The sequence below is a fragment of the Chamaea fasciata genome, unplaced genomic scaffold, assembly GCF_029207755.1.
Source record: "Chamaea fasciata isolate MVZ Bird 193981 ecotype frontalis unplaced genomic scaffold, bChaFas1.0.hap1 SCAF_10, whole genome shotgun sequence".
NCBI lineage: Eukaryota > Metazoa > Chordata > Aves > Passeriformes > Sylviidae > Chamaea > Chamaea fasciata.
In genome coordinates this window covers 26,713,015-26,738,461 of record NW_027094095.1, presented here as the reverse complement: position 1 = coordinate 26,738,461, position 25,447 = coordinate 26,713,015, and the positions used below count along the sequence as shown (strand labels likewise).

At 40.3% G+C, this 25,447-nt stretch overlaps 1 protein-coding gene across 5 annotated transcripts in view; it reads left to right on the top strand.

The window, feature by feature from the left end:
* The window catches only part of EPS15 (epidermal growth factor receptor pathway substrate 15), a 68,468-nt gene that overhangs the window by 9,909 nt on the left and 33,112 nt on the right, over positions 1-25,447 (top strand). For 4 of the 5 annotated variants that reach the window (XM_066192805.1, XM_066192802.1, XM_066192803.1 and 1 more), the window contains exons 4-10: positions 17,856-17,897; positions 21,870-21,959; positions 22,278-22,325; positions 23,294-23,389; positions 23,798-23,863; positions 24,297-24,422; positions 24,863-24,922. In XM_066192805.1, the coding sequence (XP_066048902.1) occupies positions 17,856-17,897; positions 21,870-21,959; positions 22,278-22,325; positions 23,294-23,389; positions 23,798-23,863; positions 24,297-24,422; positions 24,863-24,922 (528 nt within the window). Of the gene's footprint in view, positions 1-10,697; positions 10,819-17,855; positions 17,898-21,869; positions 21,960-22,277; positions 22,326-23,293; positions 23,390-23,797; positions 23,864-24,296; positions 24,423-24,862; positions 24,923-25,447 lie in introns of those variants that run through there. The other variant, XM_066192806.1, reaches the window with a different exon arrangement.

Here is a 25,447-nt window from a genome sequence, read left to right as displayed (position 1 = left end):
TGATCAGTAAGCATGGGTGTGCGTGTACATGTGCATGACACATCTAAATAAACTCTGTTTATTTGGGACAAATTGAAGCATTCACACAGCTGAAGAAACCTGAGGGGGCTTAGAAGGGGAATGTCTTAGGCCTTGTTCACTGTCCTGGGCCCCTGTCAGTGCTCAGGCAAGGCAAAACAAGAGAAAAGCACCCAAGGTCCAGGAAATTTCTCTTCTAGACTGAAAAATTCTGAATGAACTAAGGGGTAATATATCATCCAGTTTTACAGCCCCTTTAAACAGTGTCTTAAAGGGATTGTAGGGTAGAGAAATTGCAATTTGGCTCCCTCTGTTAATGAATCATCTCCAGTCCCATCTCAGTGCCAGAGATGAACTGGGCTGGGTAGTGAATCAGAAAGCTGTAACCAACTCTGTCAGAGTCTTTGTTAAGCCTAAGTACACCATGGCCAGGAAAGAGGATTCGATCCATAAACTTTAATGGTGCATTATGTGAATCTTGTATTATTTATGGCATACTAGTAGCACTTATATTTTTCATGGTATCTGTTTTGAACGTACCTTTTTTTTTTTTTTTTTTTTAAGGATATACTGCTTGTTACACCGCCTCCTTTTTCCTTCCTTTCCCCAGAATGCTGACTCAATTCCTTTTACTCTTTCAGTCAGCTTGCAATTTTAGGCATTTCCTTGTCCAGTTTTCAGGGGAACACTTTACTTCCCTCTCATGAGCACTGTGCAGAAGTCCTGTGGCTGTTGAATCTCATGCTGGCTGGAGATGGAGGAGATTTCTTTGCAAGCAGTAGAGACTGACATAAGACCATCTGCTCTCCATGAAGTTCTCTGAACCTGTGGACTTGGATAGCAATTGTGCAGTTGTGTATGAGAAGAAAATTTGGCTCACATAGTGCAGTGATGGAAGGAATGGTAAATCTAGAACCAACCAGGAGATTTGAGGGATAAATGCAGTTTTGTCACAGATTCTCTTTCTAGATAATTATATTTATTTTTTACAGGTTTTCACATTAAGCCAGACTGCATTATTAGCAAAGTTTGAGTCCTCTGGTAATGAGGATCAGACTTTAGTATAGTTTATAATAAATTGTGAACAGAACATTGACCTAATGTAGATATATAGTATTGTTTGGGCAGATCTTATTCAATGTACACGAAGAGTCTTAATTATGACATTAGGTTGAGCTTGGAAATATTTCTTCTTGCTTCAAGCAGCTCACATAGTTCATTTAATCAAATAACTGCATATGTGCAATTAAATGTGCAGCATCTAAAATTTGAGACTTTTTTTTCGTGGTTTTTTAAATCTGCTCCTCTGCTAAAAAATAGATCTTCATATTACATTGCTTATTCAAGTATTATATTCTATTACTTTTTAAATTAGTCATCCCAAAGAGCTACAGGAATTGATGAATGGTATTCCATCAATGTTAAAAAATTGAGTTACCTGTAAGAAAAAGAGGTCTAATTAAAATTTTTTTCCTTGTTGAATCCTGTTAAGTGCTTTCCTCATATGAGAAATTTGTGAAGTCATTGCAAAGCTGTAAGGGCAGGGATCAGAGCTGCAGATATATATAAAAGTCAGCTGTGTGATAATGGCAAAGGGAGACAGAGACAGATTCTGTGCTGGTTTTAGAATCTGCCAAGGACGTGGGTTCGATATTTTGGGCAAGAGAGCTCTTTTAGCCTAATGCCATCTGGCTGGCTTTTATCTGTGCCAGCTGTTACACACGCCAAGCCGCCTGTCCTGCCCCTACCACATTTCTTGACACAGAAATTAAATTAAAAATACAGTATTTTCCAGTAGCCTGATTGGAAACATATCCATGGAGGGATTTAGAAACCCAAAGAAGCAATCCAAGCTTCTGTGCTTCTCTCAGATACTTTGATCAGAAGTTTCCTCATCCATGTCCTGAAGCAATCTTTGGATACTTTTCCCCTTTCAAGCCTCACTGGCAGCAAAAAGTCCTGGCTATAGGATCTGCTTCAGTTTGTTGTCCAATGTACATGATAAATGCAGTTAAAACACACGTAAAACCTCCACACACTCTCACCTAAGGTTTTCTGTTTCATTCTTTTAATTAGTAACTAAATACCTGTATTTATAAATACAACAATAGAGGTTTTCCTCACCTTGATCTCTACAAGGTGCCTGTATAGTTTGTATTTTTGGGCTGGCAGTTGTGCCATCTAGCACAACATGGATCTGTTCTGCAGTCCTCTGTGGGAGACCCACAGCAAATTTTTAGCCTGGGTTTTATTCCCTACTTAGAAGAATTGGAGTTGAGCTAAATTAAGCAACTCATCTATATATTCATTTTACAGTTAACTAAATAGCTCTACTGATGATTTTGGAGTGGTTTTTTTTCTCATGCTTATCTGTATGTATGTAATTTACCATCATTAATGCAAGGAAAGGAGGCAGAAATTCATTAAATCATTTTGTACAGGTATTTCTGTAAGGAAAATCATTACAGTAAACTTGATTTCAACAGGAGCAAATTATGTATCTTCACTAAACATAAAGAGACTGACAAGAATGTTTCAGTGTTGGATGGAATTTGAATGCCTTTTGAATCATGGAGATTCTTTCAGGAAAAATGCATCTTCTATTTCTGCAAAACTCATCCAGCTATCTGACCTTACCTACCTTATATGGTTTCTGCCTCTGTTTTATACCTAAAACCTCGATACTTTTCTTCTTTGGACCTCAGTGTTCTTTGTGTCAGTTTTATACCTGATATATATTTGTCTTGTGAGCACCTTTGTGGGGGCATATTGTCCTTCTAGAGAAGGTCAAATTTGTTTGTCATTGAACTGATTCAACAAATTAAATTGATACGGGGATCTGAAAAATCTTGGTGGTTTGATGCTTGTGCATCATCATCAATAATTTTTGGTAATCTGATGTAGATATTTATAAATAACACTCTTCAATTGCTTCTCATATTTTGTGAATCTCATTTAAATTACTATTACCAATAACAGTGGGAGTTGACAGAGTCTTTCAGGTTCTGCACTGCATTTAAAAGCAGAATATATTTAAATGGAATTTTATTTGTAAAGAGAGAAAGTTTGATTGAAAAACTGTTGTGAAGCTACTGAATCTGTGATGTATTTTTCAAAGCCGCAATGATGATTACACTGGAATTATTTACCACAGCTACTTTAAATGCTACTAAAAGTCATTTAAAGAAACATTTTTTATGGATGGTTACCGGACTTTAACTTTGTAGTTGTTGTATAGCTATATCTGTTTATAGCTGTATTAGCTTCACCTGTTCAACAGGTGAAATCTCTTTTATTACAGTTAACAGGACAGGAACATAAGGTGACACAGGGGAAAGCAAGTCCTTGTCAGCTCATGGAGTTCAAATTCCATTAATGCTCTTTTGCCTCTGATCAGTCACATGCACACCTTAACAATTCCATTGACGCTGAATCACTGCTACATTACTTCTGCAACTTAATCTTAAAAAAAAAAACCAAACAAAATCAACCAACCAAACAAACCAGTAAACAAATCAAATATGACCAAGTTATTAAGCAAATAACTTGGTCGTATTTAAGGATATTTCATGTTTTAATCGCATTGTGTGTGCAATCAAATGAGAACATATTTTGAATTGTGAACTATTTACTGCTCTTGTACTTTACAGCAATAAGAGAATATTCAGCCTTTAATACTTAGCAATGATATTTATTGTATGTGTTTAAAACATTCTTCATGAAGGCAAATTTTTTTGGTACTATCTCATCAGCCAAGTTACACTCTATTTTTGATGTAGAAGAATGAAAAAATATAATTATATGTCAGTTATTCAGGAGTACAAAAAAAAAAAGAGAGGTTTTAAGGGAAAATTCCCTAGTCTTCGATGTTGACACCAGTGGGATTATGTGTTGCACTTAAAGGAACATTTTGCCTGTTGATGTTGTGCAATAGTTGGCCAAGTAACAGAACAGATTCCACTCCCTGCTACAGGGCTGTAAACAAAAAAAAAAAACCCACATGGTGGTTTCTCATTTATGGACATACAGCAGGATTGTGCTTTTGAGAAGGGGAAGTGCAGCTGAAAGAGCATCTGTGGAAATTCCTTCTGCCTGCAGAAAGAGCACTGCAATTTGGTATCTGATTGCTTTCACAGAGTGCAACCTGCAGGCTCCTTGACAGCTCTCAGCACTGATACAGATGTAGGCAAGTAGTGCTTTGCCCTTGCTTCTCACTACATTTGTCAATAATTTGTGATCATTTCCATAGCAGCAAAAACACAGTTTTAAATGTCACTTGATCAAGGTTAACTAAAATGGTCAAATCATCTCTGTCCTTGTCTACTCGGGGGGCTAAATCATTAACACCTTTTCAAATATGATTCATTTTCTACTATTGTTCTGGCTTTTGACTCATCTCCTCACTGAACCTTTCGCACTCACTACCTTAACCCAGCTGAGATCTCTGTTCTGTCACTGTAGCTCCTATACATGAGAGACTTCATTGCTGAAAGCAAGTGGAACATGATTTACATTTAGGAGAAGTTTTAATTGCTAGTGTAAAATTAAATATTAATATTGTGTTGTCCTGAATAAGTTGTTTCCTGAATTGCTCAGCTTGAAGACTGGGTTGCTGTAGTAGGTTACTGTGATTTGTGAGTTATTTTTTGTCTTGTGACCAATGTTACTGCATTGGTGTTATTTTGTTTTAGTACTTTCTGAACCATTTTGACATTGTTATGGTTGTAATTAAGAAAATGAAAGAAAGTGGAGAAGGTAAGAATAGATAAGAAGATAAAAATAATTGGGAGGACAAGTAAGGAAATTTCAAGAAAAAACACTTGCTAGTATCAAGAGTTACAGTAATGCCATAAAAATGGTCTTTTACCATTAACAGTCATGAGTTTGTCTTAAAGACAAACCATTTAATGAGAAGAATAAAATACCAAATGCTCTTTTATCAAATTACTTCATCTGTCTTATAATTCTGAAATTAATTAATAATCTTTGTGGAGGGCAGAGTGAACTAATTCTAGGTTAGGAAAATGTTGGAAAATCAGTTTGTAGATAATATTTTTTTGATATTTTCTGTCTTCTTAAGATGTAATAATCTTTTAAGTGTTTCAGAAAGGTGAGCAATGTGTTCCCTGGATTTATAGTATAGACAACATGCTTAAGGAAACAGGGAACAGAAGAAACTGTTGGTAAAAGCTTTTCTGCCTGCTACTTTGTAAACATATTAGTTTTCAATCCTCTTTTTGGTTTCATATACTCTACACACTATGATATCGATGTGTTTAATTTATAATGAAGACTGATGCTGTTTCAGCAGCGCTATTGCTTGTTCTATTTCTGTCAGAACATGCATTAAGCTGTTCAAGGAACAGCAAAATTTCCAACTGCTACATTAGCTGGACATGTCAAATTAATGCCTATTGATGATTTTTCTGGGTTTCAAATATGGTCTTGAATGAAAAATGTCATTCTGCTGTCAATCATCCAGCTAATTATCTAGAGGTGAAGCTGACCTCTTGTATCTATCTACATTTTCTCTTATTCTTCTACAACATGAGGTCTAACCCTATGAAACTGACTAATATAAATTAGTTTGAGAAAATATGCTTACAGTCTTAATGAAAAGATACATTGTGTATGTTTTAAAATGGCATGGATCTGTACTGCTGCATTTCAGATTTGCCAACTCTTCCATCAAATATGATTAAAGAGATTCACTCAGGCCCTATCCAGGTTATTTTCAATCTTACTATTATCTTATTAAAAATTCAAGATTGTTCTTTTTAATTACTACAGTTCAAAACTAATTTTAGCTTTTGGATTTCTGAACACTGGCAATATAGATGACATCATTTTACAAAACAAAGAGGTGCAATGATTCCATACTGTACTCTGTTCCTGCCAGATGAAGGAATTAAATGGAGATATATTCAAATACTTCTGAACAGAAAACACTTTAGAGATTAAGAAATATACAGTTACCTTAATATCATAGATTTTGTTTCTTCAATACTGCTACAGTTTTTATATAAATTTGGTCATCCCACATCCCACTTTGAAATACTTTCCAAGCTGCTCTAACTTTGAAAGTCTGCAACCCACCTTAAGAAACCAAGAGCACAGCATAAGATGAACTAGTAGATAATTCCTATGCAGTTTTCATAATGATCAATGTACACACTCTAGTAACTAGACATCCTCTTAGAAAATACACCGTAGGACTCACAGATTACATGTTTCATGCAAAAGAAACACAGAAATTAACAGATCTCTGCAGAAGGTCTGCTGGAGTCTGGCTGGATGATTGTGGTATTCCCTTGTGGCTTTAAAACATAGCAGCCTATCTGGAACCCTTTGTCTAGAAAACTTGCAGCTGCATAAAATGTGAAGAGCACACAAAGCATGTCCTGGGGTGGATTTCTAGATAAAGACACGCCTGCAGTCATGACTTCCTAAACCAGCTTGTATCACTAGTCCTGAAAAGTACTCTGAGACTTCTGATAAAAGGTCCCTTCAGTCCAAAAGCTGTCAAGTTTGTATGATGATCTTCCTTATTTCTCAGGAGGGATCTTTCAGTAACCTGGGTGTGGGAAATGCTGTTCTGTATGGGGAGCATGGGTGTTACTTGGCTCTCTGAAAGCTGTGCAATGTAAGACAGTCTGTTTGCCTGTGGGCAGGTTCCCTTGCATTAAAGTCTTTGATCACAGAACAGTGATTCCTTTTTTCAGCCAGGATTTTTTGTGTTGATGCATATGTTTCCTTTTGTTCTATAAAACTCAAGAGGGGCTTAATCCTTCTTACTTTTAAATTCTTGATTCTGTATTCGCAATGCTGCAGCTACTGCTCTGCTTTGCACTGGAATTCCAGAGAACAGGGTACCTCATTTCGTGCTCAGGAATGCAGGAGGCAGGACTGAGTCATTCCTCTCTCAGCCTCCGGAGTGCTCATGGGCTGTAGTAACACCTTTCCTAGAACGAGCAGAACAAGTCACACCGAATGCCTGTGTGCTGTTTTGGGCTTCCTGTGTGCTGATCCATAGGGTAAACAAAGCTCTAAGAAAGGAAGAGATGGACACTTAAGATATTATTTCCAGGGAGACCAGTGGATATGATTAAAATGTTACCAGCTTTACTAACAAACTTATTTGGAGATCGTTAGTATTTGACTCTAACTGGTGGAGACTCTTTCTGTCCTATCTGGCTGCAGCACATTTTCAAATTCAGCTGTACCAGAACAAGTCACTTTAAACTCTTACACAGTGTCTCACAGTGGGGATTTGCACCAAAATGGTTGTGCTACTGCTGTGCTCGCTGCACTGCTGCAAGGCCCTTGTCTTCACCAGCCATTTGGCTAGTTTGGATTTGATTTGTTAGCGGTCCCTTGTTTGTAGACATGTAGACAGTGTAGACATAACCTTGTGCACTGTACTTTTAAAGAAACAATAAAGAACACTGAGATCTGGTACCTATTTGTGAAAATGCCAGTACTTAGAATCATAGAAAATCCTAGTATACTTACAAATAAAAGCATGCTAATACTATTTTCCATGTCCTTTGGGTATCAAGTGCACTGTAGTAGAGGATCTTGCAACAAAAAATCAAGATATGGCAATTCTTACAGAGCAGATTACAGATAAACATTTGCTGCAGGAGAATTCATGTTGAATGCAAAAAGATATAAAATGAAACTGTTAAAGTTCTTGCAGTTCACTGATCTTTTGATTTTCGTATGTTCTTAACAAGCTTTCCTGAAAACCCAGCACAGAATCTCAGCACTCATTACACAATTCACAAAAGATATTGCAAAAGGTCAAGATTCATGGGGTCAGCAAAGGGAGAGACAGAAGAATGGGGTTTCCACTGGGGAGAAAATAAGAGGAGAGGTACATTTAGAAAATCCCCCCATTCCAGACTTCAGGAGCTCTCACCCTAGCCAAGCCCTGGTGAGCTGCTCATGGTTAAGCCAAGAAGGTCAGTGAAGGGCATTGTTTTGCAAACCTGCCAACAGCTTTGAGTAAATTTTAGTTGCTGTGATTTTTCTCTTGGCTGAAAGTAAGTATGAAGTCCAGTTTTATGATCCAATGTTAAGTGATGACATCTCAATTCCAGCTGAGAAGCAGAGAGCTGTTTTTCTTCTAGGAGCTGTCATTCTAGATTTGTGAAAATCTGCAGTACAATCATTCGCCATCAGCAGGCTGACAAGTGCTGTTGTAATTGTTATAGAGATGTCTGAGACTCTGAGCTGGTTGTTTTAACTCAGGTGGTTGGAGGCGTCCAGGACAATTTGTCTGTGAGTTGCATGGAGTGATCAACAACAGCACAGATCTATGTGACCACACTAATTCAGTGTTGATTATGTGAAACTCATTATTATTTTAATTTGTAGAGGCCACAGTGGTTACCTTAAGTGATTCTTGCCCTCTGACTGTGGACACAGTGGTCATACCTGATGACTGTGAGTGTGCACAGCCAGGGGGAAGGTACATAACCACGGACCTGGCACTGCCTACTTGTTCCTGAGCTGCAGGTACAACTTGGAGTCTGCTGCAGCAGCTTCAGAGAACACTATGGGAAGGCTCTCTGGATGTGGACTGCTGTGCACTTCACAGTTTGGGGGAGTAAAACTGGGGGGGTTGTGTTTATTTTCTAACACAAAGGTTCAGGAAGGTCAGGCCCTCAGGAGCAGTCATTTGGCTGGAGCAGACCTCCCTCAAGTGTTCTGCTCTCAGGGGAGTTGGGGCTTTTAATTGTGCCCTGGGGTGACAGAGCTCTGCTGGTGGACCTGCACTAGTCCCTTGACTCAACACCCTTTTTCAGAGTTTTGCTGCAGTTCTCGGTCTCTCTTCCTGGACCTGGTGGGAAATACTTGATGGAACACCCAGGAGAGAATGAGAACAGCAGCAAGAACACTGCTGAGCCAGATAGCCTGCCCACAAAATCCTGCTCACAGCAGCTCTCGGCATCAAGACTCCAACTCCGGAGCCAGGTCCCAGGTCCCTGTTTTGCATTTTCCTTCTCTTTCCAGTGAGAACACATCAGCCTGGGTGTAACCTCTCTCTTGAGAGGCCACCAGTCCCTGCCAAGCTGCAAGACTGAGAGATGAAGGAAAAAACGGACAGAGCAAAGGGCACCCATGTGAGCTGATGGCAGCTCAGAAACCCAGGCTCTCCAAATGCCTACCGAGGGCCCCCCCCCAAAGATACTGCTCTCCCCAGGAGAAACAGCTGTAGCCTTACAGTCTTCTGGTTTAATTTCAAGGTATTAATTATTCTGGGATAGTAGTATTCCAATTTTAATCAAAGAAGAAAAAGATCAACTTAGAAATATAAAGTCTGTGCTGTTTTTAGAGATTTTGCTTTTGAGAGAAGTGTGAGGTGGAGTAGAGAGGTGACAGTGAGTATGTGAATTGTGTGAATATTTTTATATCTATTGTTTGCTTTTTATATTCTTCCCCTCCATATCTTCTTTTTCTTGCTGAAAAAATGGCTGAGACACAGGTCGGTAAAGCAGAGCTTCTATAAAACCCTTATTAAGGAATAGGTGGGAAGGAGGAATCCCACGTTTCATGACAGGTGATGAGCACTAGCAGCTCAGGATGACTGCCAGCTGAGGAATGACAGGATGCAGAGGTGGGGCATGAGCACACAACTGAGCTGAGGAGGACAAAAACAATGCCGAGGGGTAGAGAATTACAAGCAGATAAAGAAAACAAAGCATGTTGGAAAAGCTTTCCAATAATCAAGTATGACTTCAGCTCATTTCTTCTTACTGGTCCAAATGCATATTTCAAGTTTAAATGTGTGCCTAAACCACCTTGGGGTAAAGTATAAAAATAGGAACGTTTTCCCTTGGCCCTCAGTGAGTGATGTATGCTGAGGTAGTGCAGAGCTCAAAGTAGGAGTGGAAATAAGCCAGTGGGAGGAGGTGAGCAGGTACAGGAGGTGCAGGAGAATGAGTGGTGACACAGGTATCGTTATCAGCCAGTCTGTGCACAATTGTTTCCCATGGGTTTGGAGAATCTGGTGCAATTTACTCCCCACTCCAGCTTGCTCCTTAGTGCCTTGTTGCCTGTGATGTTTCATAGTTTCTCCTGCCAGAAGGGTTGCTCATCCTTTTCTTCTGGTTACCCTCCCCCAGAAGAGCCACTGTTCCCCTGAGTACAAGCAGACAGACGGAAGGACACGTACAACGATGAGTTGCCCGGACAGGCATCTAATTTTCTGTGAGTGGAGGGAAGCAGGAGGCCGAGCCCAGGGCTGCTCCTCGCTGCTGTGAGGATATGTCGGGTCAGGACATCCTGCTGGGCTCACGTGCCTCTTCCTCCTGGGCCTTGTGCCCAATTCTGTTGCAATTGAGCCCAGACCTGGTTCACCTCCTGCTTTGGGATTTCCCCCACCTGTGTCATGCCTAGACTGGGGAACTGCAACCGTGCACCATGCTGGAAGCATCTGCAGCAGAAGCAGGGCCAGCAGGGAAGGTGAGGGGGAGGCCTGAGCTGGCAGCGGGGGATGTCGGCCACCGTGTCAGGCCAAGGACTCCGGCTCCGGGTTTTTGCTGCAGCTGCCTCGAGCGGGCTCCGGCTCCGGTAGTCCGCGCCCGGTTTTGCGCGCGGCCGCGCTGCCGTGTGGCGGCGGGGGAGGCTCCGGCTCCGTCCGGCGGGCGGGCGCGGATCCGGTGCCGGGATTTGCCCGGGGCCGGCTGGGGAAGTTGCCGAAGTTGTGCGGCGAGTGGCGGGGCCCGGCGCGTCCTTCCTGCGGCCCGGCCGGGGGGATGGAACAGCATGGCCGCGCGCCTCTCCCTGGCACAGGTACCGGCGCTGCGCGCCCGGCCCGGCCGCGGGGCCGCCGCCGCCCGCTCCGGCCGCGGGCACGGCCGGGCGCCGCGGGGCGACCCGGGGGACCCCCGCTTTGTGCGGCCGCCGCCGCCCCGCGGAGCTGCCCCGCCGCTGTCAGGTGGCGGCCGGGCGGGGGTGTGTCCGCGTGTGCGGGAGCGAGGAAGGGAGGGAGAACGGCAGCGAGGGGAGGCGGGCGGGCAGCCCCGCGCCGCGAGCCGCGGGTGCCACGGGCGGGGAACGGGGTTCCGCCCGGCCGCAGGTGCCTCTCCCCGGGGCTGGGGAGCCCCGGCCGGGGAGCGGCCCTGGGCGGGCGGGGCTGCGCCGGCGGCGGCCGCGGTCCGTCTTTTGTCTCTGTCGGACTCGGGGCGCCGGGCTGGAGCCCGGCGAGCCCCGTCCCGGGAACGCCGAGGGCGGGCGGACTCGGGGAGTGTTCGCGGAGGGGCTGAAAGGCGATAGCGCCTTTCTGTACACCCCAGGTGCCGGGTGTGCCCGGTGCCAGCCCCGCGGGCACACCCGGCATCTGGGGCTTCTCCGGGGCAGCGAGGCCGTGGGCAGGTGACCCCGGGAGGGACAAACGAATTCCTTGCTTTTGCAGAAAACTATCTCCGCAGATGCAGCTTGCAAGTCATTTTCTCTTGGTTTTGGTGGGCGCCGTGGTGTGGGGACACTGTTGTCACATAGTGGCCATACGGGTGCCTCGTAGTGAGGAGTTGTGCAGGTGATGGCCCGAAAACTTGGAGGCTCTTGGCACTGTTTCGTGTTCTCAGTGTGATCTCACTTCACCTCAATCCTTGTTGCTTGCATTTTTTCCTGGCAATAGTGGAATCACTTCACACAGGTTATTCTATACCGTTAGGATCATGTCTTATTCCCTAGAGCTGCGATAGCTAATGAGGAGCACTTTTTGATACTTTTTAATTTCGTTTAGCAGTGAGATGAGAAATTTCCATTCCTAGCGGACATAAGGCTGAGGTGGGCCTATTGGTTCACCCTCCTGGCTTGGGATGCTTCAGTCTGATAGTCAGTTGTGACATTTGCAGAAAGCAAAGCAGGTAAACGAGCTTAATGAATTGCTTAAGTACATGGGAGTAAACTTAAAAAGCTGGCAGCCAGGCCGCACAGTTTGCAGTTACTTACATAGTTCGCTTTTGACAATATCAACCATTTCAAGTAAAGAAAGGGTAGTTCAGTGAAAAGGTGAACAAATATGTGGAGAAAACAAATGTGTCTTTAAGAGTCTAAAGGTATGGAGTTTTGAAGTACAGTACTTTTTGTGAAAGCTTGCTTTATATTAAAATGGCTAAGATAGCATTATCTGAGTCTCTTTCTCAGTAGTCTTGAAGTAAATGAAAAAGCTTTGAACATCTGCTTACTGAAGGGGAGAGAAGTTTTCAGAGCGCTGCTCTGGCCCTTGATTTGGGGAGAGGAGTGGGGTGTCAGCTCTGGTGTGTTCTACAGCAAGACATTATTGCTTACAGGCTGTGTAATCCTTTCATTGTAGAATTTCTTTACTTTTTTGGTCACATGGATGGGGGACTAAAAACAAATGTGATAATGTTGACAGAAGCAGAAAAACCGCCAGTATCCTTAAAACCATTGTGGCTGCAGCTTACAACAGTGGTTGAACCGAGGGAGCTATTTCTGTGTGTTGACCATTTGTGCGGGGATTTCTTTTTTTGGCTTGTTTTGTTTCTTCTTCTTGTGTTGCATAAGAATCATCTTAGAAAGTCAAGCAAGCCTGAAGATGATTCTTTTCAACGTAGGTTCTAATATGTGGAATTTTTGGGTTATAAAAAGTCCTCACAAATGTTGAAGTGTTCAGAATCTGTTGAAGAGCATGGGGAAGTGAAAATGAGGGGGTGGGGAGCGCAGTGGTGGCTGCACTGAGATCAGTTATTGACACCACGAAAGGTGCGCAGATCGCTACGATCTGCTCTAGAGCAAGAGGCACATGAACCTGCACTCAGACTCGCTGTTGGGTCCGATTTTCTGTTCCCTTTCCTGTGTTTGGTTTGACACTACTTTAGCATGGCTGGGGCGTTGGGTATTTCCAAGTGAGATGAGGGTATTTTCAGATGACTTTGCAGCTGCAATGTCTGAGAGGGGTGCACATGCTTTATTTGAATATCCAAGCTGTAATTTCGGTAATTTGGAACTTTTCTGTGCTAATTGTATTCTTTTGACTGATTGGTTAAAATACTTCAAGACTGTGTCGCTGTAGTGAAATTTATTATCCCAAGTATGCTTGAACAAGGGTTGCAAACTGAAGGTGATTATCTCCCCCTCCTTTCTCCCTTTAATAGTAAATTTTTGAAGTATCTTTTATCTCCCCGTTTTGAGCCCATTCTGCAGCATCTTGTTGCCACTTGCTTTGCTCAGTGAGTGTTACCATCTGAGCATGACTGTGAATTTAATGTGGAACTTCTAAAGGAACTTGTACCACGGGAGTGTTTTGTTGTGGTTGCCTTTAGTTTGGAAACAAGCAAACAGCAGCAATGAGAAGGAACTGACCAATCTCACAGATTGCCATCTGTTGTTGGAAAAGTCAAATTAAGCTGTAACGAGTATAATGGGTTGTATATTTTGACCTTCCAAGGGTGGTTGCTTATCAGACCTATTTCATATGGGGAATTTAGGGAGGAAGAGCAGAAAACTGAAGATGTGGAAAATGGATGTTGAGAATGGGGCAGAGGTGTTTCTTGAAAGGTGTGTTTATAGGGACATTCAGTAACTTCTTGTTGCTCTTGAAAATTGAACTTGTGGTTTGTTCTGAAAAACTGGCTGTGATTGAAGGGGAAGCTCACAGTTCAGGGAAGCGCTGTAAAGAAATACTCAGGAAGAAAAGGAAGATAACTTTGTGTTTATCTTCCTGATGAAATGCTTTTTGTGAGAAATGAGGTCGTTATCTTGAAGTAGTTATGAGCTGCTTCGGTAAATGAGACAAAATCATATAATATCAATTTGTATCCTAATTAGCTGGAAGTCTCATTTTAGACTTGAGTATTGTGTTGTGAGGTTGAGAATGCTGTGCTGTGTTGTTGAAGGGAAACATGGGGTATTACACTGAGGCTGAGCTGGATGGATTCCTGTCTCGTGCACACATTGCCACGATTAATGTCTTGTTACTGGAATACACAGGATCCAAATACTTGCAGTATGAATGATACCCTCGCAGTAATGCACATGTTATGAGTAATGTAGAGCCAGGGATTTTGAGGTCTCTGGCAAACTTCTGGTTTCTTTTCTTTTCTTTTTTTTTTTTTTTTTTTTTTTTTAATAAGAAAAAAGCAAAATTGTCAAATTAAGTTTGTAATTTTTAGTGGCATGAGGAACCTGTTGTTCCTCTTTCTGTCCTGCAGATGAAGAGACCAGAGTATGCATGTATATATTTTAACCTGCATATAGAGGAGGCTGACTGCTCCTAAAGCAGAGAGAACATAATTTTTTGGGTTGGAGTTGCATCCACCATGTTAGAGAGAAGCTACCAATGCAGTGCAGCTACTCTTTCATGTTTCACAGGCTTTGTTCAGTACTGATTAGAAGATGGTGGAGATTTTCTGCAGCAATTTGAAAATTAAATGGAACCATTTCTAATTATGCAGTGACAGACATCTCTGCAGAGAGAAGACAGCAGTTCTTGTGCCTGCTTCAGCTGTTCAATGGGAAAGAAAGTGCTCAATTTTTAAATACTTGGTAATAATTGTATAGAAATTTATAGTAAATATTTTCTATACAGTTGTTATTGCTGTGGGAGATGCTCTTGGTTATATAATTGAAAGTGGTAGAAAGCTTTACCCTGAAACACTTCAGCAAAAGACAATAAAGCAATAGAGGAAAAAGGGAGAAGTTGATTACTGTTTTGAAATGGCTTTGTAAGGAAACCAGCTTGCCTTGAGCTTACCTGCTTTTTGGCTGGCTAAGTACAGGAAGAACATTAAAGGCCAGATTGTGTCTTTTGGAAACTCTTAAAATGAGTCCTAGAGCTTTGTGTTGTGATAGAATATGGTGTTTTGGATTTTAATCAGGGTAGAATAGCTTGTTTCTCCCTTGATATCTCATTGGGGTTGGGAGGGGAAATTACTTTTGTTTTTCTCAATTGACAGCTTTTGTTTGTTTGTTTTTAAGCCTTTTTGGAAGTAAGGTTGTGGCTGGATGGAGTGGACAGACTGGTAATAGTATCTTATTACACCTAATTGCAAATGTGCCAGCGGCATGAAAACATGGGGGTTGACTGACAACAGGAGATTAAAAAGACGTGTGTCCCTGAAGGTGTTTTTATTTCCTAGGTTATCATTCTAAGGTTCATAGGTTTGTATCAAAGGTTGTATTAGCTACAACATGCATTACCCTTATGAAGTGATCAACTTTGAAATGGAGCCATAATAATGTCTTTCTATTTTTGTACGCTGTGGAATCTGACCTTTTCTCCCTCCCTCTTTTTGCATTTAAAACAAGCTGAATTTACTCTGCAAATGGTTGTTACGAATCACATAAAAAGAATTTTGCCAGGTAAATTCTATGGCAGAACTTGGAGAGGTGTTGAACTGTATTTTCTTCTTATCCCAGAAGAATATCCGAGATTATATTTGCATCTGTTGGTTTATTGTGGGGTATACTTTGAAGGAAAAGCAAGTCTATTACTAGTAAAATAGTCTGGGAAACATTTTTACTACTATTACTTTATTCACAGGAAATGCCAGTTACTGCAGTGATACTGATGTTAAAGTGAATATTGGAAACACTAACAAAATAAAGAATTACTGGCTCATACTCTTTAAGTACTGAATGAAAAGATTCTTTCGCACTTAGTGTTTCCATTGCAGGACTTCAACATGTTGTTTCCTGTCCAGGAGTGACAATGGTCAGTTTGGCTGTAATAAGGAAACATTTGGCTGAGCAAAGGGTGACATTGGGCAAGAGGGATGATGCACAAGAATCGATGGTTCCAGCAGATGCACTGGCCAGCTCTGTTCTACTTCTCTGCTCACAGCTCTAATTTTGTCCTGTGCCTAGACTTTCGCATTCTAATGAAGTAACACTTAGTAAGTCAAATACTTGGGCATTTGGGAGAACTACCCCTCTAAGTTGCTGTGCAAAGTGTAGCTGGGTGGGTAAATAAAGCACGTGAGGTTCAGGTAAGAATCTACAGCATGCTGTGGAGTGCTGGGAAATGATTGGAAGTTGTTTGTTGTATTGGTGTTGTGGCAGTCTGAGGGCTGGCAAAGCTTGAATATATTTTGTCAGGCTATTTTAAGGGATGTGTAACTGCATGCTTAGTTGATGGCTGAAATAATAAAAGTCTTTGGGTACCAGTGCAAAGTCAGAGCAAGGTTACGCTATAAAAATGGAGGTATTGCAGTGAATACCAATGATGGTTTCCCAGCATATGTAATTTTTCATGTCTGGCTGTGGGAGAGGTATTTCCCACCCACCTCCCAGCAATCAAATAAAACCTTACCAGCTGTGTGTCCCTGTTGTTGCCCCCTCCCCCCAAAAACACCAGAAAACCCAAACCTAACAACAACAGCAAAACCCATGAAAAATTGCCAAACACAGAACTAAAAAAACATCTAGAAAATCAGAAGCTGAGTCTCTGGGGCAGTATACTTGCTGAATAAGCTCTGAATGGAAGCTCTCCTGTTATTTCTAGCTGTACTCTATAATTTGCATTTTAGGATGTTCTAGTGATGCTGTACACTTTCTGTAATTGCGCAAGATCACACTAAACTAATTTCTACCAAACAGCTTCTCTTAGTATAATTTTCCGATAATCAGCACCTGTGGACATGGAGTGCTCAGCCAGAAGAGCAGCTGTTGCTGTAGGAGAATGGATGTGGTGTTATTCAAGCAGTCAACCATTTATACAATCTGTAGTAAAGGTTTTTACAAAGATGTGATTGACAGCATCCACCATACTGTTGGTTTTCCATATTTCCATTTGAACATCTAAATTTTAAATCCAGAGAAGCTACTTTGTTGGATTCTGTTTTTACAAAGGTCTGCAAATCCTGGGGTTTGAGATGATTTTCCTCTAAGGGGGAGAACTCTGGTTTTGGATGATATTTGAGGTGATGTGCTCTGGGCTTTTTTTAGTAAGTATTGTGTAATTAGCTTGCATTCCCACATGGTTTGTGAGGGCAACGCACTGTGAATTCTAGCGTTATCCTCTGCAAAAATGCCTTTGGTTTAGGCAACATGCACTTCATGAAAATAGGATCTGATTTTGTGCCTGTTCTTACATTGGAGAAGAGAGGTAACCCTAACAACTTCATTTCCTGGCAGTCTGTTGGGCAGAGGTATTTAGTGTAGGCCAGGAGATTAGGTTTTGCATTGTTTCAGGTCTTAGATTCTTTTTGAGTTTCTAATAATAATTTGAAAATAAAGAAAGAGCCTTTTCCAAAGAAGCTGCATTATCCTTGTCCACTTAACTTTAGGTGAGCCCTGAATGTCTGGTAGAGGGCTGTGGAACGAAGGCAGAGTTATCCCCAAGAAGGGTTCAAGTTACAAAACCCAAAGTTAGAATATTATTCTATTTTAATGTGGTACCGTTGCTGTGGGTTTAGTTTTGAATCCAGGGGTTAATTTGAGTAACTAAAAATTTTACAGACTGGTTGCATGTGACACTAAATTCTAAAGAATGATGCTGTGGACAGCAAAATAAAATTATATTGCTTTATACTCTAATATTAGAGAGCACTTCTTAGCCTGAGTCGTTTCAGGTTTCTGCTCTTGCCCAGAGACAATGTTGCCTAAGAGTTCCTGTTTCACACAGCCTCACCTGGTGACCTGGCTGAGGGAAATCTGATCTGGGCTGGTGTCAATGACTGCAAAACTAGAAGTCAGTCTTCTAAAAGTTACAGCACAAAGAGCTGTCCTAGTTCCTCATCACTGTACAGAATAAATGCTTCTTTGAAGACCAGTGGGGAGTGTTTTATATCTTGATTTGTCCAGGGAGAGGGAAATTGAAATATGGATCTCCAGGGCTAATTGTCTCTCTGTCTCTTTTCCAGCTATCGAGTGGAAATCCTGTGTATGAGAAATTCTATCGACAGGTATGTGTATTCTGAAAGAACAGACCTCATTTGGAATCTAAAGAATTGATATTCTTTAATATATCAATTAAAGAATATTAATTATTAATTAATAAGCAAAATAATATAATAATTTAATCTAATTAAAGAATATTAATTATATTAATCCTCCTAATTATGGACTCAGCCTGGCCAACAGTGTGTAAGCAATGAAAGTTCAAGAAAAATTAAGGTGCTTTAAAATGTATTTTTATAGTAGCTAACACTTGGGTCTGAGCTATATCAGTATAAATTTAATATTGGTTGTAAGATGACCCTTATTTTCTAGGAAACTGGCAGGTATGTATGACATACATCACTTGACAGTTCTAACAGACTGTGAGGTCCTGGGATGGAGTAGATTCTTTAAAAATGCTGTATTGATATGTTCTTGGTTACTTTTTACAAGTGAAGATGAATTTCTTGCATTTGTAGCTCAGTTAGCATCATATAAGACTTGGTTCTCACTCAGAATATCCCCAGAGTTAATCACAGGATGTTGTAAGGAGTGAAATTTGGATAGAAGGCCACTGAATGCAAACAGAATGCCTGTAGTTCTTACAGCTTCACTCAGTAGATGCAGATCTTTTGACTTTATGATGCAAAAAAAACCCCCAAACAAACATATAAATAAAATATAAGAATATAAATTTTATTTATCACTTGCTTCTGTATTTTGGCCCAGCAGTACCAAGGTGTCTTGATTCCTATAAATACAACTTTTCTTAAAAAAAAAACCTGTTTCACCTATTCTGTAATAACAGTATTTTCTGTCACATACATAATGTACTTTATTGTACAAATGTAATGTAAAAGCTTTCAAGGAAGTTAAACTACTTGGTTGTATGAAACAATTTAAAATAATTTTGTTTTGTAATACACATGATGAGTAATTGTTGAACCCTGTAAAAAACCAACCTTATAGGAAGTTTTTTCTCCTTTGTGCAATTGGTAATGTTCCTGTCTGTTTGTCCTAAGACTGGTTATGGTGTACATGGCCTCATTATTTAGGAGCTTCTTTTGTGTGTCCACATCAGAATGTAAGCTTGTGTGCTGGGGAAGGGACAAGGCCATGATTTCTATCCATGCCTTATTTTTGGATTGTGCTTGGAGGATTAGTCCCATTATCAAGTGCAAGAAACAGCAGTTCAAGTGTATCGGCCTATGATGCCTGAAGTCTGAGCTTGCCACTGTACTTTAATAAGGGATTTCCTCCTCTGCAGGAGAGTAGCAGATTTGAAATGGCTAAACAAGAAGAGAGAGTTTACCTTGATCTAAGTTCAGATGGCTCCTGGTGGCTGAAGGAGTTAGTAAAACCCTCAGAAAGTTTTCCTTCAGATAGACAAATCCACTGAGTGTTTACCTCTAGACATTGGACTAAAAACCTTAGGAAAGTCCCTTATAATAAGAAATCATGATAAAGGCACAGGAAAAGGCTGGGAACTGATTGTTCTGCACACTGTGGTTCCTAGCTCAGTCCTGACTCTCAGTGTCAGGTCCCACCTTTGCCATGTGCCTGTCTCCTCCTCCTGACTGCAGCAAAAACTCGGGTAAAGGAACTGAATTGAAGCACAAATGTGATACTGGTTCCTAAGTCAGTGTCTTCCATTTGTTGGAATACATAGCCTAGTGAAACTGGAGCATTGTTTGTTGTCCAGCGGTTTCAGTAGTGTACAGGAACAGGAATTCCTTAAACATGATGTTACTGTTAGTGAAGTGGTGCCAGTGGATTTGTTTTTCAGAGGATTATTTTTCTGACTTGCTCAGATGAACTCTTTGCTGCAAGCATTTTTCCTAATGAGGAGCTTTGAAACGTGTGTAAAGACTTTCAGTTCCACGAGGGAACTTTTCCCTTCCATTCCTCAGATAAGGAGATGTCAACTTTCAGAACAGAAATGTTAGGGAGACATTTCCCACTTTGTCTTACGGTGCTGGTGGAGTGTGCTTTTATATGAATAAATTCATCACCTGAAGCAGCTCTGATGCTGAGTACACTGCCAGTTCTATCACGAACTTACAGGAATTCATCTGGCAAAAGGTGTGTTGTGAAGTGGGTGTAAATTCTGCCCTTTGTACTTGGAATGAAATTGGAATCTCAGCGTTTTAATAGGCACTCTTTTCTTTCAAATAAATATTTTTCTGTTTAACCTTTTATAGACTGATTCAAAGCAGGGTGAGGTTAAAGGATAAATTTAAATACCTGTCATAAAGTACTAGGAAATTATTTAATCACATGATGCAGTGCAGCAGGGAAACAGTGCTGAATTCTTGATGAATCCTGAGCTAAAGCTCTTCTCACTGTAACCTTCTGCCCTAATCACATCAGATATATGTTTATAACTTCTGGTAATTCCTGGTCCTGCAAAAGACAGGCTGTAATAAGGGAATTGTTGGCTGATGCAGCTGTGGAAACTGCTTCTTGCACATCAGGGGAAAAGCTCTGCCAAGCTGATGTACAACTGATAAACACTAGCAGTCATCCCAGTGCAATAATCAAGCATAAATACCCCCACCCCAGCATTCAAGACTCAGTAATTTGTACAGAAATTAAAATCAACCCTTCATAAAAATAACTACTATGGTTTAAATAATTAATTGTACAAAAAAACCCCTAGATCAGTATTGGGTTAAGTAAGAATCCTGCTTAAATCTCTTAAAGTCACCTTCCTCTGGCTTGGACTTGGGGAAATAAAAAAGTAAACACAGCTGATGCTGTGGTGTTCTGTGACTTTCTTGAAAGAGAAGTACTAGGCTGGAGGTTTTCTGAGTGGGTGCCAAGGTTGTTGTGTTACACGCAAGGTCGACTCCACTCTTTGAAAAGAGGTTTGATGCACTGTCTTGGCAGCTTTGTGCCTATAGATGAACAGCTCTCCCATAAATCAATTAGCCTAGCTGCTAGACAGTAGCGTTTGCTACCTTATTGCTCTGAGCAGGGCATCCTCAGTTACAGGAAAAACCCTCTCCTAATTAAAATCATACTGGTTGAGTTAAAAACAATAGATGTTTTCACTTTCATATTAAATTACGATTTTGGGATTTCAGAGTGTTTTGTTCCCTTTCAGAAGTGTCTACAGACAACTGCTGCAGCATTCTTTCCAAATGATAAATTCCCCACAGTCTTTCAGGAGCCAGTTCTAATCCCATCTTGGGAAGCTGTTAGCTTTGAGTACCTTGTGTGTGCTGCACCTGTGAACTTGGGCAGTTGGTCTTGTGTTCCAAACACAATATTGAATATGGCCTTTGTTTAAATACAAAGCTGTGAGACTGGAAATAGTGCAGTTGTCATCATCATCACCCCACGTGTGGGATGTAGTAAGGCTGACTTGACTGAAGATACCCTTAGTCCTATTTTCCATACTGTGCCCTTTTAAAGAATCCTTTTCTTTAGGCTCTCAAGGACTCTCAGCTTTTCCTGTATTTCCCTTGTCCTTATATCACCATGTAGGTGATGTAAGTTTTCCTTCTTTCTTTTCCCGCTTGAAGATGTTTAAATACTGTTTCCACTTAAAAAACTTGAATAACTCCCTATTTTAATGATCTCTCTATTGATCCAGGGAGAAATACGTGCTGATTGGTATTCAGCCAATATCACCAACTGCTTCATTGTGTAAATAAGTTTCACTTTAGGGAGTAAGTATTTCCCTCTGCTGGTGGCAAAGGTATCTTTAAAGCAGAGCCTTCTTTTTCAGACCCTAACAGTAATGAATGCAGATTTGGACAATGGAATGTAATCAAACCCTGGAATTCTCTGTTCTTTAAAATCACTGATGGCATCAAGAGGAAAAGCCTGTGAGGGCTAATTAGGAGGGGCTAATTAGATAGGTTCAGAAGATTGTCCTCAAAGTGATTGTTAACTTGAGCATTCTTCTTTGGTTGGTTTTTTGGGAGCCTGTGTAAAGAGATGGCATCAATTCAAAAGCCAGTTTGTCATGTGAGGTTTTTTTCCTCCCCCAGGTTGATTCTACTAATGCTGGAAGAGTATTAGCTTCTGATGCAGCTGTTTTCTTGAAAAAGTCTGGATTGACAGATTTAGTACTTGGAAAGGTATTTAATGGCAATTATTTAAATTATTTAATTACCCTGTCTTCTTGATCAGTTAGTATCCTGTTTAAGTTAAAATACTTAGTAGAACTACAGGATACATGATCTTCCCTAATGTGTTTTCAGTTGTTCTATCCAATAGTTTCAATAGTTTCTATCCAGTCATGGAAATTATTGCAGTATTTAAATTTGTCATCACAACTAAGTGCTATCATGAAAGTTAAGATGTGAACTTTCCTCCAAGAGTCCATTAGAAATGGAGGGATGACTTGCCAACATCCTCTCAAGTGCTGTGAACATTTTGTTATTTTTATATTTCAGATTTGGGACCTAGCTGATACTGATGGCAAAGGTATCCTGAACAAACAGGTATGATTATTTACGTGGTGTATGACTCTAACCATTACCCAGCATTGAAACAAGATGAAAGTTGAAATTTTTGGTTTGGGAAAGCAGTTTTTCGAAGAGATTTTTCTAACAGATTTTTCTAATTTTGACTGGCTGTGTAATTCCCATTTGAGTGAAAGCTACAATAAATTGAACAGCATTCAGCTGCCTCATCAGCATTTCTCCAGGTTGTAAAATGGACTGATGTGTAGCTGTGCAATTTACTGAGAAGTAATTTAAGGTTTAATGTACTGCATTTATGAAGAAGGTGACTTTTCCCTCATAATCTTGTAGGAGACAATGCAGAAATTAAAATTCTCATAAAATCGTCAAAATTCTTATTTCTTTAATTTTGGTGGACTTGACATTGGTACATTCTGTTTGGAGTTGTCCTTCCCAAGCTGCGGCAATGAGCAGTGTGGGGACAGACTTCACATCTCAGCCGTGCTACCACAAGCTCTGATGTGTGTTGCTGTCTCCTTTGAAATATAAATAACAGTCTGTAGAGAGGGAACTGCTTCTTCCCATGGTAGAAAGAGAAGGAGGTTGTAATGTTTACCAAACAGTGTTGGGGTTTTTTGGTCTTCCTTTGGTTCATTTTTCTGTTTTCCTCCACTTCCATTAACCATCTGTGGGATCAGCTCAGTTCCTCCAAGATAAACAGCTGTAATTACACTTCAGATTTTCACTGAAGAACTGTTATAGAAGAACTGAGTGCTGAGAACTGACTACACTGGCCAGGAAGTTACTTAATTCTTGGAAAATTATTTGCAAACTTTGTCTTACTGGAGGAAGCCAGCATTTGCTGGCTGCTGCTTTCTGTCACATTCTGACCCCCTTGGAAGCCATGTACAACTTTTCATATATATAGCATATATATTTTTGACCATCTTTTAAAAATATTTTTTAATATTATAAACCTTCAAAATTTCTCTTTTTTCCCCATGCAGGAATTTTTTGTGGCTTTGCGACTTGTAGCATGTGCACAGAATGGATTGGATGTTTCCCTGAGTAGTCTTAACTTGCCTGTTCCTCCACCAAGATTTGTAAGATTTCTTTTTTAATTGAACATATTTGTAAGAGCTGCTTTTAAGTGAAAAAAAATTAGGAAGGTTTGGTGTAAATACCAAACACTTCAGAGGGTGATGTTGTAGGGCAATGGGGCCCTACAACAGGGGAAAAAAGTCAAGCAACATGGAATAAGCTGCTACATATTCTAGTGGAGATTTGAATATAAAATTATGTATAATTTGAAGATATGTGGTATTTGTTCTATTAGTGTTGTCCTTAATGGAATAAATGTTTTAATTTTTTTGCACTAAATTTTGGTATGAATGATTAAAATACAGTTCTGGCTTTGAGAAGCACCTTCTCAAGTAAGGGGGTGGTTTTGCAAAGTCAGAATCACATCTCTTTTAATGTGCCTGGTGGTTTTTTGCCTTGTTTTTCCTTAGACTGATACTGGTAGTCCTTTGCTACTCAGTGGAACAGCATCAAGTGATCTACCATGGGCTGTAAAGGTAAAGAAAATATTAGCTGTTACCTAGAACTGTTACCTGGTTTGCAGGAAAATGTGTCTTTCTTAGAAAAATCTAATGCTACATTTCTAAAGTATGATAGTTCCATTCCTGTTCAGTTTGTAATTGGGCTAATAGACCTGATTTAATAAGAGCACTTGACCCTTGGGAAATCTTTTCATGTTTAGAAGTTTAAAATAAAGAAAAAAAAAAAAAGGTTGTTACGTGAAGCCAAAAAAATAATTGAAGAAGAAATCTCACAGGGTTTTGATGAGTCTCTGACTTAAAAATTATATCTTTTTGATGTTTTCTTACAAGCATCAGGAGCTGCAATGTGTGTTTACTAAAAAAAGTTAACACTTTTGAAAGAACTTTTGCTTCTTAGGCTATAGATGTGACTGTTTGCATAAATAATACTTTTCTTCTGCCCCTGCAGCTGGAAGACAAGGTCAAGTATGATGCTATTTTTGACAGCCTAAATCCAGTGAATGGACTGTTGTCAGGGGATAAGGTGAAACCTGTGCTCCTTAACTCAAAACTGCCAGTGGATATCTTAGGACGAGTAAGAATATCTTTCTTTTTAATTCTCAGTTCACAAGTAATACCTGTGCTGCACTCAGCAATACCTGTTTTTCAAATTGAAGATTTGTAGTAATGCGCCTAACTATTAAATAAGATCCTATGGGGTGCAACTATGAAACTGAAAAACGAAATTTCTTTTGCTATTTGGATAGATCACCTCAACTGCAGTGTATCAGTTATGTGTACTGTTTTAACACTTGGGTCAGGGCAGGGTGCCTCTGTCTCCAACTTAAAAATCTCTCTGCTTTTGTGTGGTTTATGTGAATTTACATTGCTCACTGGAAACTAATACTGTTAATCTTCATAGAACTTGAGATATGGTGGAGGGAGGCTGTTCTCATGTTAGTTTTTAATGAGGTTTTAAGTAGGAAACTGCTGCAGTTTAGGCAAAGATCCCAATATTCTGCTTTTTATTGGTAGGTGTGGGAATTGAGTGATATTGACCGTGATGGAATGTTGGATCGAGATGAGTTTGCAGTTGTAAGTATCTTCTACCTCTTGGGGTTTTGCAAACCTGATGGCAGGGTTTAAAATAGATGCACTGTATATTAATTTCTGACGGTGTGGTTCATTTATTATCTTTATTCAGAGTCCTTAATCAAGTTTTAGTGCTGTTTAATGTTTCTGTCAGTTTGTTGAATGTGTCTCGGTACACAGCAGTAACTTTCTTTGTGGGTTAGATGAGCCGTTAAAAAGTTACACCTGAGATCTGCTGTCCCATGAGACACTGAGTGTTTTCACTGAGTTTTGCCTTAACCTTCAGTATTTATAGAACTTGAATGCCTCAAGGTATCCGTGAAGAAAGTTTGTAGTAAGTTAGAATTTTAACACTGTTAATGCCGGGATTGACAAAGTAATGTAAGAAGTGTTAAATTAGAGATGGTGGCAACAAAAGAATTAAATGCTAAGTAGAGCAATTTCTGGGAAAATGGTGATAAATTAAAGTGTTTGAAGTCTTCTCTCAAATAAAATACCAAAAGTACTGGCACAAGCTTGGAAAAGTAT